The 15,607-nt window shown below is 40.7% G+C and overlaps 1 protein-coding gene across 1 annotated transcript; it reads left to right on the top strand.

Moving 5' to 3' along the window:
* Positions 1 to 2,719: 2,719 nt before the first annotated feature.
* rhcgb (Rh family, C glycoprotein b) lies at positions 2,720 to 11,624 on the top strand. The gene is made up of 11 exons (XM_083665936.1): positions 2,720 to 3,011; positions 5,013 to 5,205; positions 6,856 to 7,006; positions 7,130 to 7,277; positions 7,504 to 7,670; positions 7,839 to 7,976; positions 8,253 to 8,389; positions 8,488 to 8,612; positions 9,161 to 9,234; positions 9,644 to 9,711; positions 10,590 to 11,624. Exons 1-11 carry the CDS (start codon positions 2,789 to 2,791, stop codon positions 10,621 to 10,623), a joined length of 1,458 nt encoding a protein of 485 aa, XP_083522062.1. The 5' UTR covers positions 2,720 to 2,788; the 3' UTR covers positions 10,624 to 11,624.
* Positions 11,625 to 15,607: the final 3,983 nt, after the last annotated feature.

The following is a 15,607-nucleotide window of genomic DNA, read 5'->3' as shown; positions in this document are numbered from 1 at the left end:
GGCCGTACATACACTAGTGTCATTCGACAGCTGCCCTATTACATAGGAAGAGAGCCTACTTTGTAAGTCTGGCACGTGAGACTACACTCAATTTGTGTTGACCTGCAGATAGGACAAGCTCCTGCCTGACTCCCCTAATGTTGTCCCCCCACCTTCTCCATACAGCCAATGACATGAAACAAATATGGTCACACAGGGGAGAGGTGAAATGTGAGATGTGTATTAGTGTCTCAGATAGCTTTCATTGTGATGCCTTTTCATCATAGTCACTTTTGTGAAAGGTCAGATATTGGAGTAGCAAGTGAATTACCCTAACCCTAAATACTATATATATATATATATATATATATATATATATATATATATATATATAGGGAAGAAATTAGACTAACAGAGGCTTTTTCATTGTGTTGGCCTTTGACAGTGCCCTAGTGTGCATACATTGAGATAACCTAGTTAAGACGTGCAGTATTCAGTGCATTGTCCTAAACATGAGTCTGTGCTGCATAGGCCTAAATATTTTCTGAAGAAAAAAATTATACTGAATTGTACCACGTGAGAAAGATTCTCATCGAACTATATTGATGTGCTAGGAGGGGTGTATTCGGATTCCAAGGACACACACCTCCAAGGACACACCTCCACACCTGAGATGCTCACTGTCCCTTAAAGGTCCTGTCATCAGCGCTTCACTATAATTAATTAGGCCTATATTTGGTAGTTTGGCACTTTCTCCCTATACGGCATCAGAGGCAGCGGAACCGTTGTCATTCGCTATCAACCGCAATGGGCTGTATTCAAAGGTGCAGGGAATATTGTGACCGGCCTAAAAATACCAATGTTCGATTAAGTCTTCCAGCGGTGTGTATTTCGTGGCAAACTGTCATCATTATTTTATTCGGTGTTTTTGTCCGTTATGACAAGGAAACCGACACACGTTGGATAGGATATAGAAAATCTCAAAACATATCGAGTGACGCTGAGAACGAATTCTATTTCAGATATCCAAGTAAGTGACCGAAAGTGAGGTGCTTTATTTTAAACGTTAAAATTAACATTGTTAGGCCTGTTCTTTTTCTTTTACATCACTGAATACATTTCTGATATTTACCAACTGTTTGCTATCTATTTATCTATTTATGCCTATACTGTGTTTCAGACGACAAGTTATAATTTGGTTTAATTAAAAAACATGGTAATGTTTTATCAGTATGTCCCTCTTTTTTTTACTCAATGCATAAATGCTTTGATGAGCGAAATCGCCTGTTGTTTTTGGTGATGTTACTTGCTTGTGACCATAGAACTTTACTTGATTGATAAAACAATTCTAGACTATTGTTGTTGACTTATCAGAGGTAGGCTTGTATTTCTCACCAGTTGCTGATAAGGGTCTGACACACACACACACACACACACACACACGCACACCTACACACACACACACACACACACACACACACACACACACACACACACACACACACACACACACACACACACTTCATTCCTATTTTGTTTTTGCTTGAGAGTTGAGTTTACGGTTATCATAGGGGAGACCAGAGATGATTGTAACACAGGATAGTTGTAACCCTCTCAATATCAAGAACAAGTTAGAATCATGTCACTGTGCACACTTGGGCCTAACTGTCCTGAAACCACGTGCAAGCAGGATAAAAAACTGCACATTGTATTGGCAAAAATCAGTTTTTGATGTGATTTAACCCCTTTACTTGACTGTGGAGAGCCCTATGACCCTCCTTGATTGGCCCATCAGAAAAAATAAAGTGTCTATCTGTGGACAAGACCAGCCTTTATAACATCATGACTTGGGCAAGTCTCTAGGTCAAATCGTTCACTTGAGAGCAAACTGCATCCATCACACACTGTCTCAGTCACTCGATACTAGGAGCACTGGTTGTTTTCAGGTGGCTGCAGTAAAAGTTAGATACATCTATTGTTCTATTGTCTGTCACTCACCAAGCATTGCAAAATGCTCTAACCTGGGAAGTGGACCAGGTTGAATAAGCCCTGAGCAACCTGCCAGGGATAAATAGGTTCTGGGTTAAGAATAGTGCCACATAATGTGTTAAAAATGGCAATGGTCTTCTGATAATTGTTCAAATGCTCACTGAAGATATGTATTGCTATTGCTTTATGCATTTTCTGAAAATGTTAAATTTCATCCAAAGCAGGCTAATTGGGGTAAATTGTAACTGTTCACTACTTGTATTTGAGACAACGTCACACTTTGTCTGTTTGCTTTAGTGAGATAATATCTATACCTATATCTATTATATAGCAGTTCAAAGAATCTTTGAGAAATTGACAAAAAGGTGAAAAGTGTTACAACCATCCTCGGTCTCCCCTACTCCTATGATATACAGTAATATACATTGATTTATTGTCTCATTAAACCACATAATTCTTAGTTTAAGAAATTAAAAACATTGGCAAATTAGGCATTGGAATGTTTGCCCCTTTTTGACCAATGACATAAATTCTGGGACTATTTAGGGTACCCTTTTTGGCTCACGAGCACCCCTAGAGGCCACAGCCTCTGCTATGTAACAATTAGCTTAAAATTGTGACATTGAAGGTGTGTCTTTGTCCGTGTTTGTGTCTGTGTGTGACATTTGACTACCTTGAGGCACGGGGAGGAGGGTCCTCGCATTCCAAAGAGACACACCTCCACACGTGAGATGCTGAGGGCCCGTTAAAGGTCCTGTCATTATGCTATGCGTGGTGTACTGTCTCCCTTCGGTACCAGAACTGTTAAGCACTGTCCACAATGGGCTGTATCCAAAGCTTCAGGGAATTGTGTGACCGGCCTAAAAATACCAATATTCGACCAAGTCTCCCAGCGGTGTGTATCATTTGGGAAATTGCCATGATTGTCTTATTTGGTGTTTTTATCCGTTATGACGAGGAATCCGACGCACATTGGGTAGAATATAGAAAAGCTCACAACATATCGAGTGACATTGAGAACGACTTCTATTTCAGATATCCAAGTAAGTGACTGAAAAATTACGTGCTCTATTACTTTTAAACGTTGGTGAACACTATTGTTTTTCTTTTACCTCACTGAATTCAATTTCAGACCTATTTTAAGCTAATTGATGTAGATATTGTATATTGCAAACTACTAGGCTAGTCATTTCAATTAAAACGTCACCCTTGCTTTAATCAAATTAAACGTTACTTGACAAAACTATTTAACGCTAACTCCTAATCCCTCTATATTGTGTATATAGTTGTTGTTGTTTGTTATTGTTTTAGCCTTTTAATCTATGTGTTCATCACGCAATTGAGAGGTCAAATAACCTCTGTCATGTAAATGAAATATAATGAACTTGAATTTAAACCTTTGAACTTTTTCAACTTTTAACCTTTTTACTCATTGACATGAAACGCTGTTTTTTTAAGTTTTTTTTTAAAATATGTTGTTGTTTGTGAGCATATAACCTAATTGATAAAAAAAAGTTACAGGCTTAGATTAACCAGGCTTTTATTTCTCTCCCAGGAGTTTAATTTAGGGCATATGTGTCGGCTCAGATGTTTATATAATCAGAATTGGCTGATTTGTGCAGATGCAGCACTGTTAGTTCACAAAATAGCTGTAAAATGTGTGTGTGTGTGTGTGTGTGTGTGTGTGTGTGTGTGTGTGTGTGTGTGTGTGTGTGTGTGTGTGTGTGTGTGTGTGTGTGTGTGTGTGTTTGAATGGGGGAATGGGGAATAACTGTGAAGTTAGTATATAATTCCACCTGTTATATAATTGCTATGGGTGTGGTTGAATTGAGCTCATTACAGCAACATCCCACAGTGTCTGTGTCAGTCTATCAGAAGGCCATCTCTGATATGGTGTTGAATGTCAGGTGTTGAATGTATTTCTTGACAGGTGATGAATGTATTCCTCGACACAGGCTATTGTCTAGAGACCAATCAAGCTCCATACCAAGGAATAGGTTAGGGTCATGTGACCCTATTTCCACCTATTTGACTGTGTCACCTTACAGAGTACATCATTTGAGTCCCACATCAGTGCCAGTATGGGGACAATCTGAACTGGGTGGAGTGTTTTGTTCAAAGGCCATATTGTTCATAGCAGTATATCGTGCCCCAGACTGGTTCAAATAGATACAGCATTTGTTAAAGCTGAAGTGATATAACATCTCATACATTAGACTATTGTTGCATATCGTTTTATGTGTAAATCTAATCTTTCACTGCGAGAAGGCAACCCATTGTCCTCTGGAATGTGCCAGACAGTCATGGCTGTACATCCTTGTAAATGATACAGGCGGGTTAGTGCTAATATTTATTCATAGTAGATTGTCCCAAGTACAACATGACTTACACTGTACTGTAAATGATGGTTGGCATAGTTGATTGATAATTTCCATAATTAACATTTTATAATAGTTAGAGCTATGAATGCCTTTTTCAAAAAGTATATTTTCAACAGTAGATATTTGACTTTTTTAATCAGCTTAGCATGTCCAGACACATGGAGTTATCATCCCCAGCCAGACCTCCTCCAGATAGTCCTTCTGAAGTGAAACTTCTTAGTAAGGCTTTTTAAGACCATTTTGGAGAACTCCTAAAAGAAATCCCAGCCCAGAGTAAGAGTTTCAATGTAGGAAGTTTCCAAATGAGGCCTCCATCAAGATTTGGCATGGAAGATGTGTTGTAAAGAAGGAGCTTCCAGCATGCATGTCTAAGATGTCTACTGAAAGTGTACTCAGCAGACATTTTATAAACATATAAAGAGGATGTATATGTTTGTTCAAAGGCATAGCCTTTAGCCTTTGTTCAACTACTCTCATCACTTAATATTGAACACTAGCCTCCAGCTGTAGTTGGAGACAAACTGTACAGGTTACAGTATGGGAATGTTCTAGTTCAAATTCTGATTAAAATTAAAATGACCTTGGAGTGACATGAAACCTAACTCAACTCAGGACCTCTAGCTCATTTCCTCCTCCGTCTCATCCCTCCCTCCCCTCCCCCAGGTTTCCAGGATGTCCATGTGATGATCTTTGTGGGCTTTGGCTTCCTGATGACCTTCCTAAAGCGCTACAGCTTTGGAGCCGTGGGCTTTAACTTTCTCATCGCTGCCTTCGGCCTCCAGTGGGCCCTACTAATGCAGGGCTGGTTCCACGCTCTAGACTACACCGATGGCAAGATCAAAATAGGCATTGAGAGGTGAGGCTCAAAATTTGTTCTAACAGTGTTAAAACAATACAAGTGCCCTCCATAAGTATTGAAAAGAGGGAGCAATATGTCTTCTTTTAGCTCTATACTCCAACAGTTTGGATTTGAAATAATGACTACAATGTTCCAGATTAGTTTTAATATTTAGAAATTCCAAGAATTTTTATACATAGTCCCCCTATTTCAGGGTACCAGTTGTATTGGGAAATTGGCTTGACAGGTGTTTCTGGTTAGTTAGGTGTGTTCCGTCACATAATTTGTGCAAGGAAGCCATTATTGGCCTGAGAAATCAGAAAGAAATCATAAGCATATCTAAAACATTAGGCTTGCCAACAACAACAGTTTGGAACATAACTTCGAGTGGTTAAGGTTAGGCATTAACTTTGAGTGGTTAAGTTATTAAAGGATTGTAACTAAATATGAAACATGAGTGCTTTATTTGGACATCTTATGATTTTTTAAAAATACTTTTGGAGCCCTGAAATTGGGGGAGTATGTTTGAACTAGTACTTTCTAAATGGTGAAGATTATTATTTTTTTTTATTAACAAAAGTATGAGGTGGTTACATAGTCACATTATATACAGACATTAATTGGTACACAGGTAAAAGTAGGTATTGTACATTATACATTATATATCAAATAAACAAAAAAGAATAGGGCTAATATATGGCTAATCCCTTTGTCCCAAGACATGGTGAAACAAATATGAAAGAAAAAACATTAAATCAGATAATTTCTATTTTGACACGATAGAAATGGTCTGATTTCAAATCCAAACTGTTGAAGTATAGATCTAAAAGAAGACAAAATGCTTCCTCCAATACTTATGGAGGGCACTGTAAGTCCCCTTCCTTATTGTTAAAACATCCAGTCCAGTAATTGCATGTCATTGGTTGTTTAGTAAGCCAACAGAGAAACCGAAGCCATTTAATATTCTAAAGGAGCCATAGAATAACCTTTAGACTTGAGGTATAGTGAGTGAATCAGCCAATAGAATAACATGTGCTTGATGGGAATGTGTGATACCTATATGGTTTCAGTGCAAGTTAGACTGTCTTGGGATGAAGGAAAAGTAGAGAAACCGGTCTGTGTGATTATCCCACAGATGGTTCACTTGTTACTGTTGATCCTCCTCTCTTCTTAGATTTATTGTATGTGGACAGACATGGGAGGGCAAACAAAAACACATTAGTGCAAATAAAGCATTGTGATACTGTTGAAATGTCACTGTCCTGTATAAACAGATTCACGTGTGTGTGTGTGTGTGTGTGTGTGTGTGTGTAAGCAGGCATGTGCCTGTGTGCTTGCGTAATCCCACTAATACCATAATAAGTTTGCCTACCTCACGCAAAGGAAAATAACTCTATTTAACTAACTCTAAATAACTCTAAATAACTCTGTTGCCTAGCAGAGATGCCCATTATAAAATAGGAAGGATGGCAATTAAATCATTGATGTGAGGTGTATAGAGTTCAGTGGTTTATGTAAGATCATAGAAATTAGATACAGAGAAAGATATTCATGGTCCTCAAAGATGTTTGTTACAAAACATTTCTTAGATAATTATTTAGTCCCCAAAAATCACCGTCCCCATGATCAACCATTACAGTATGATTCTGTCTTTGTTCTGTCCCTCAGCCTGATCAATGCAGACTTCTGTGTGGCGGGCTGCCTGATTGCGTACGGGGCGGTGTTGGGGAAGGTGAGCCCGGTCCAGCTGATGGTTCTGACATTGTTCGGGATCACCCTGTTTGCTGTGGAGGAGTATATCATCCTCGACCTCATACACGTGAGTCTCACCAATGGAACACAGTCCAAAACAGTCTTTTACACTTATCACATATCACATTTAACTCATTCATACACACACATACACATCCATGTTAGTGGTTTATATCATTCTCCCTTGTAGGCCAAAGATGCTGGAGGCTCCATGATTATACACACATTTGGAGCTTATTATGGTCTTTCTATATCATGGATGCTCTATCGACCAAACCTGGAACAGAGCCAGCGTCTGCAGGTGTCTGTCTATCACTCGGATGTCTTCGCCATGATAGGTGAGTCTGAGTCACTATGCTGGACAGTTCAAAGAGTGGCCCATGGAATCAAACTTACTAGCATGGTTTTGACATTGACAGCATACTCCAACCAACTGAGCCATTTGAACTATATACAGTATTGCAGGTTGCCATGATGATATAACTGCACCAGGATGAACTAAGGTTTTATGCCACTCTTATACAAACCTCCTCCCCCGGCATCCTCCTCTCCCCTCCGCTGTAGGAACCCTGTTCCTGTGGATGTTCTGGCCCAGCTTCAACTCAGCCATCACGGACCACGGGGACGGCCAGCACCGGGCAGCCATCAACACCTACCTGGCCCTGGCCTCCACTGTGCTTACCACTGTTGCCATCTCTAGCCTCTTCCAGAAGTCTGGCAAGCTGGACATGGTAATGGGCCCTGCTTGTAAAACAGTGACATTCGCATGTTATGCACCTTCTACCCGCTTTTTTTCAGTCTTCCTGATGATCAGGTTTTCTCATATAAGCAGATTTTCAATTGTAATATCATATGTCTCCTATTGGCTAGCTGCTTACTGTGCTGTTACTGTGTTCCAGGTTCACATTCAGAACTCCACACTGGCTGGGGGTGTTGCCGTGGGAACTGCGGCAGAGTTCATGCTGATGCCGTACGGGTCCCTGATCGTAGGGTTCTGCTGTGGCATACTCTCCACACTGGGATACATCTACCTCACGGTAATACAGCAGCTCACTGGCTTCACTATTTACCAGGTGTTAACGGCTCATCTCTGTATACTGTAATGGGTGGAGTAGAACCCTCAACCTCTTTGCCTCCTCTCACCCTAACTGTGGGTGTCAATCAGTCGATGAAACATGATGTGTGTAGTTCTTTTACAATGTGTTGTCATACAGTGCTAACTCACCACCACCCATTCACCTATAGTAGGTAGTGTAATTAGTAAAGACTTATGTGTAGTCCACTGCTTTGTGATTCACTTGTCTCCCCCCTAGCCATTTATGGAGAAGCATCTGAAGATCCAGGACACGTGTGGCATCCACAACCTCCATGCCATGCCTGGGGTCATAGGGGGCATCGTGGGCGCCATCACCGCTGCTGCTGCCACTGACTCTGTCTATGGCAAGGAGGGGTAAGTGTCTGCTTAGTCCCATGTATGATCTTTTATTGAAGCTTAGGGGAAAAAATAGTATTTTTTATTACTGACTCATGTGAACCTTTGTTGTGAAGGTTGAAAAACACCTTTGATTTTGAGGGGGATTTCAAAGACATGGTGCCCACCACACAGGGAGGACGCCAAGCAGCAGGGCTCTGTGTGGCCATCTGCTTCGGAATAGGAGGGGGAATCCTTGTTGGTGAGAGAACCTGCTTTGTGTCAGGGATGTACAGTGCCTTTGGAAAGTCCCTTCACTTTTTCCACATTTTCTTGTGTTTTTGACCCAATTTAAAATGGATTAAATTAAAAGAATTTGCCATCAATCCACACACAATACCCCTGAATGACAAAGCGAAAACACGTTTTTAGAAATGTCAGTAAATTTCTTAAAATTGAAATACAAAAATACCTCATGTACATAAGTATTCAGACCCTTTGCTATGACACTTAAAATTTGCTAAAATGCAAAAATGTCAACTTTCCAAAGGCACTGTATTTCCCTGTGTGTGTGTGTGTGTGTGTGTGTGTGTGTGTGTGTGTGTGTGTGTGTGTGTGTGTGTGTGTGTGTGTGTGTGTTTGTTTGTATTGTGGTATGTGTGGTATTGTGATATCAGTGGCAGAAGGCGTGTGTGGTATTTGAATAACTAGGGTGTGGTTGTATAGCATATGTATGTTTTGTCGTAAAAGCAAGATGAGGATGTTCTGTTTAGCGATTACTGTTATTTGAACTGCCTCTGGTGTTCACAGGCTGCATTCTGAGGTTGCCTATCTGGGGGGACCCTGCTGATGATAGCTGCTTTGATGACGAGCACTACTGGGAGGTAGTTTATACTTATACAATTTTTGTATAAGTATAAATAAATGCTATAAAAAAAGACAATCATGTTTTTACAGGAGCTTGTTGATTTTTGAGTATAAAGTATTTGAAATTACATATTCTTTGTTATCCTTTCTTTTACTGTAAGGGGGTAGGATGTCTTTGACTTCCTTGTTGCCTCAAGCTGTATATCCCTCATACTTTCACATCCGTCATGGAATGGTCAACACCACTATTTATTAGCTTGGCATGTGGTTAAGACTTCCAGTCCAAGGTAGTGCTTATTGTTGTGACTGAATAGTTATTGGCTTGAGCAGGCTGAGGAAGGTCATGACAGTGAAAATATTGTCATTAATTCTACTGGAAAGCCTTTCTATCATTGGATGATGATGATAATGATGTGTTCTACACAGTTACCTGAGGAGGAGGAGAGCATTGCACCTATCCTGGAGTACAACAACCACATGCGGAACAAGGACATGTAAGTATCCCCTTTGGTAAACTGTAGCAGTAGGTTTTTGAGTTGTGAGGCGTTTGTATCTCATGCCTCATGGTCTCATTTTACCCAATGACTTGTAATGGTATATAGATCAGTGGTTTTACCTCACTCATGGATACATGGGAAATGCCTTTGTTCTTCTAAGATGTCTTATGTCAAATATCCTCAAGATGGCAGCAGACCACTGTGCATTTGCAATGTAAGATCCACTGTCTGTATTAATCTCCTTTTGCGGGACCACACAATGATAAGATCTAAGGACACCGCCTTAACATTATAAACAGGCTATACACTTTACAGTATAGAGTATTGCACCTGTCATTCACCTCTCATTTTATTATATAAATGTTGACTTTGAAATGTTGAGTTGAATAGCCATAAGGCTTTCTGTCCAAATGATGCTTGCCTGTTTCTTTGTTTATAGGGGTGTCTCTGTCACATAGCTTTGCAGGTGTGGTTTTTGAAAGTGACCTTAAACATAAACAAAGACTGTTGTGGTTTGTCTGAGGATGAAAGTGATACTGCTATCACAATAGGGGAGTTACATAATATCATCTGAAGGACCCCAAAGTGCTTCAGAGTTTGATAGCTACAGTAGAACCCATCCACTGTAGCTCTATGATATAAACCCATGTAGGAAGGAAGATATAATGATCATAATAATGGGTCCAGATTATCTGTCAATTCCTTTAAAGTGAGGCTATTTGTAAAAAGAATGTATGGAACCTAAACACTGTCTATGGGAAGCCTTTGTATGAAACCCCATCACAGAAGCTGTATCTATATTTGCTTTAAACCACATGGTGACATTTATCTGTATCAGTTTCACTATGTTTAAGTAACCTCTCTGTCATTCACAGAACGGAATCAAATTTCTCTGTGGAACAGAACTGATGCTATAGCTTGGTGTCACCTTCTCCCCCCACACCTATGACTGATGGTTCTACCCTACACTGGCCCCTGCTGGACAGAAACACACTCCTTCAGTACTCCTCCCCTCCACACAGCCAATCCAAATGACAGCCAATCCCTACTACTGTACATGTAATAATAGCCAACCATAACTACTGTCTTTACTACTTAAAATATTTCTTTACTATTGTACATCAAATCCCATTCAGGGTGAAGAAATTCAATGAAATGAAGCCACTTCTGTACTGTAATTGCAAGTGGTCAACCTCACATCGATTCACAACTAGTTAATCCTACATGACAGAGCTGAAGCAAATGAATATGATACCAAATGAGGTCCAAAGCCCAGTCCCCAACACACTGTGTGTAGCCCTGTGATAAGGAAGAAGGAAAAATCCAAAGGTTTCCTCTGTTTTGGCAGATATACATATTTAGATTCATGTGTGTTTATATCTTACAGTAGGTTCATGTTTGATCCCAATTGCACTTTACTGATTTTTAGCTTAAGCTTTTATAGTTTAGTTATTGATTCTGATTAAATCTGCATCTGTGTGTTCAAGGAGTGTGTATTTAAGAAGACGAGAGGGGTAACGTACTGGTGTTTGAAGTGAAATCATATTAATATCATCTGACTAAATCAAGGCAAATGAAAACAGTTGTATTTAGAGAGCATTCGCTCTGCATTTGTGTTACAGATTTTCTTTTATTCATCTTTCTTGTTCATTCTATATATTCTTTTATTAAAACCAAATGTTTTATGATGCGGGTCTCCTGCTTTGTGGAAAATGTGAAATTAGAAAGCCATGTATATGAAATGATGTGTTTGTGAATGGTCATCATGATAAAATAACTTATAAAATAACTTATTAAAATAAAAATGAAATAATTTATTAAATATAAATATAAAATATAATAAAATTGTATTGTCATCTTAAATGAATCTCATGCCATTATGAAAACAAATAAATACACATTTTACAGTGGCAATTGAATGGCCGTTTTTATTAAAGCTGATATGCAACTGTCTGAATTAATCTGTGAACTGTACTTGAAAATGTAAATATTGACCTTATCTCCACCCAAATGTTGAACAGCTTTTTTGTTGTAATAGTTATTAGTTTATATCGACCCAGACAGTGGAACAGCCTACCAAAGAATCTGAGTGTGTCAGACACAGTGGGCATTCTTAAGAGAGATTAAAAATGTACCCCTTAAGTCTGGCTTTTAGTTCAAGATGCCACTTGTCACTGCTGTCTCTGTTTTATAAATGTTATATACTCTATGAATTTTATATAATATTATTTTATTTTTTTTCATTTCACTTATTGTGTTGTACAGTGCAGTTAACTACACCTCCCTATATGGAATGTGCTATAATAATAATGTTTGTCATTAAGATATCATTTTTATTAACAGCATTCAAGTTTATACAAACATAATGCAACGTGTAGAATTTCTTGTTTGAATTTTTCTCATAATTAAAGGTCTCCTAATATTGAAAACAATACCCAATGTATTTTGCAGGGTATCCTAAATTGCAAAGTCATCACCCAGACCAGAGGTGTGTATCTAATGTTTTAGTAAATAGAGGGCTCTGACCCAGACCCTCCACACTCCTCTCTCCAGAGGGATCACACAGAGGTGAGAGGTCATACCCCCATGCTCTTCTGGGACACCAGGGTGACGGCAGGGACAAACACACATCAGGCCCCAGACCGTACCATCAGCCATTACCTGACCTTGGGTAAAAGATTAGTCAAAGATTAAGTTATGCTGTAGATGCTCAGGGCTCCACAGGTAGAACCACAGGAATGGTTGTATTCTCCTCAAAGCCCAGTGAGTAGGATGGATCAGGGTAGATAATACTTGCACTGCTGCATGGAGAGAGAAGATGTGACCATTTCTGCTTCATGTGCTTTGGGTCCTGTGTTTCACTTTTGGATATGTTCTTTACATAACTTTATTTGAATTGTTGCTTAAACCTCCACTTGCCACTTGAACTATGTATTACAATGGTTATGTATTCAGTTTGGTTGGTTGATTTACATATCAATTACGGTGTTACAGTAAGCCATTGGTCATGCTTGCAGACAGGGGGAGATTGCCAACGTCAATTCTTCCCAGTCTACATTTGTACATTTTAAATATTTTCATGACAATATAGCTTTGCAAAGAGAGAAAGAGAGGCGTCAGGCAGAGTACAGTTCATAACAACAAGGAACATCAACAACACTACAGTAGCTCATGTTTTCTTCTTTCTCTTTTTTTTGTTTCTGGTAATTTAATGCTCAGGTTCTTTACCCATTCTCTGTATTTTCCAGTGTTGGAGTTATAATGGTATAATAATGTAACAGCCTAAGGCTATGGGTGTGAGTTCCTATACACCATTCTAACTGACTTTCTGCAGGCAGAAGTGGGAATTATGGAAAATGTTTGCCTGTACATCGCAAGAAACAATGGAAATTGACGATATTGAAACAAATGAATGAGACAAATGTAATAACTAAAGATCCCCTTTCCTGTCATGCGTTGGTATTTTACATTGTTACAATACACAGGAACATCCTCTCTGAGGTTTGCTATGCATCGATACTACTGCTGGGTATTACATTATTCTCTATGTAATTCAGCTTGCCTGGCAGTGGCATTCTATTGGCCTCTGAGCGTAACTCATGTTGGGGGTGTGTATGATTCCCACACATCAGTAGCGGTGAGGAATCCATCTCGTCGTCTCTCCTCTCCCTCACAAAAGCAGGCTTAGTGCTGTTTTCTTTTGTCATCAGTAACGCGTTTGAGTAAAGGAGGTAATGGTGCCACAAGTGCTCCAATTAAACGAGATGCAGTCCTGCTGGGAAGAAAGGGAGCGCCACTCCCCCCTTCAGACGCAGACCCTTCCCCCTTCAACGTACATACATACACACACACACACACACACACACATGGACACACAACCATTCTTCATGACCCCCTCTCCCTATCCCCAATCCCCATCCCAAACTCTGCTCATGTTTATTCATCAGCCACTTAAAGGGCGGATACAGCACCCTGTTAAAACTAAATCAGAGGCCTTTTTTATGATACAGGTCCTTCCCCCGGAGGTTAGAGGGGTTGGTGTTGAGGGGGGCATGACCCTGGGGGTGTAAAGTTGAGGAGCAGGAGCAAGGACACCCAACTCTACCACCCTTGGACCAGAGACAGTGACCTAAGCGACGGCTTGGACTGGTGATGACAGCAGAGCGGTGGTGGGAATGTAGAGGAGAGGACTAAGAGACAGAGTCATTCATGTAAGGAGAGAGAGAATAAGGGAGAGGTACAGAAGAGTGTACGGTGGAGGAGAGAGGGTGAGAGGGAGAGGTACAGAAGAGTGCACGGTGGAGGAGAGAGGGTGAGAGGGAGAGGTACAGAAGAGTGTACGGTGGAGGAGAGAGGGTGAGAGGGAGAGGTACAGAAGAGTGCACGGTGGAGGAGAGAGAGAATAAGGGAGAGGTACAGAAGAGTGTACGGTGGAGGAGAGAGGGTGAGAGGGAGAGGTACAGAAGAGTGCACGGTGGAGGAGAGAGAGAATAAGGGAGAGGTACAGAAGAGTGCACGGTGGAGGAGAGAGGGTGAGAGGGAGAGGTACAGAAGAGTGCACGGTGGAGGAGAGAGAGAATAAGGGAGAGGTACAGAAGAGTGCACGGTGGAGGAGAGAGGGTGAGAGGGAGAGGTACAGAAGAGTGCACGGTGGAGGAGAGAGAGAATAAGGGAGAGGTACAGAAGAGTGCACGGTGGAGGAGAGAGGGTGAGAGGGAGAGGTACAGAAGAGTGCACGGTGGAGGAGAGAGAGAATAAGGGAGAGGTACAGAAGAGTGCACGGTGGAGGAGAGAGAGAATAAGGGAGAGGTACAGAAGAGTGCACGGTGGAGGAGAGAGGGTGAGAGGGAGAGTCATTCATGTAAGGAGAGAGAGAATAAGGGAGAGGTACAGAAGAGTGCACGGTGGAGGAGAGAGGGTGAGAGGGAGAGCTTGTAGAGGCATTGGGCATGAAGGAGGGCGGGACAGACAGGAGAGTGAGGCCTCTCTTTCAGAGCTGATGACTGACTGCCTGCCTTGCAGGGTCAATCAGGACTTTTGATTGACAGGTGTGGGGAGTGAGAGGGTGGGAAAGTGTGCTGAGGACGAGAGTTAAGAATGGAAGCCAAACAAAGCATACTCTTACAAAGGGGGCCAGAGAGAGACGCTCATTAATGATAAAGAACATATCCTCAACTGCATATTTTCTCTTGATATGTTGGTAGTCAACTATAGTCTGTTGGTCGTCTGCTATATCGGGAAAAATAGGACTGAGAAGCTATGAAAAAAAGAATTATTTGAACGAAGGCCATATGCTTCTTAAGAATAATCTATAAATGCATTACTTGCCAATTTTCAGTTGGGATAAGGAGCTAATTCTAACAATTGTTGAAGGACATATGGACACTGATGACTGTATGGTTTAATACCTATCCAATCAGAACACTATGATTTGACTAGTGAGTTAAATGATCACCAGAGGCTGTTGGGAACCCTCCTAGTACAGAGAGGCATTCAGGGCCATGTTTAGTCCCTCATAAAGGGACTTGTAAAATCATCCAGTGAAAATACCCACAAGTCCATAAAAGTGTTTATAAACTGTTCATGCCCCACCTTCCCCTCTCCTCTCTCCTTGCATCAGCCTCAATATTTATCCTGATAGCAAGACTTGCTGTCGGACTAAACATGATAGTGTAAATGATAGTGATACTGTAAATAAGAATTTTATCCCTGCTACACCCAATTTCACTCTGGAGCATCAAGGACTTATACCTTCCCTGTTTCTGCTCTGTCACAGCCCACTGACCAACAGCCCTGCCCTGCCTGCCCCAGGTCACTAACTGCCCACAGAGTTTGCTTAAGTGTCCCTATCGGACCACAGCGGAGAGGAACAGCAGATTAGCCATGATCCTAT

This window comes from Argentina silus (assembly GCF_951799395.1).
Source record: "Argentina silus genome assembly, chromosome: 3".
NCBI classification, from domain to species: Eukaryota; Metazoa; Chordata; class Actinopteri; order Argentiniformes; family Argentinidae; genus Argentina; species Argentina silus.
Note: the sequence above shows the minus strand (reverse complement) of the source record. Positions and strands in the feature narration are given on the sequence as shown.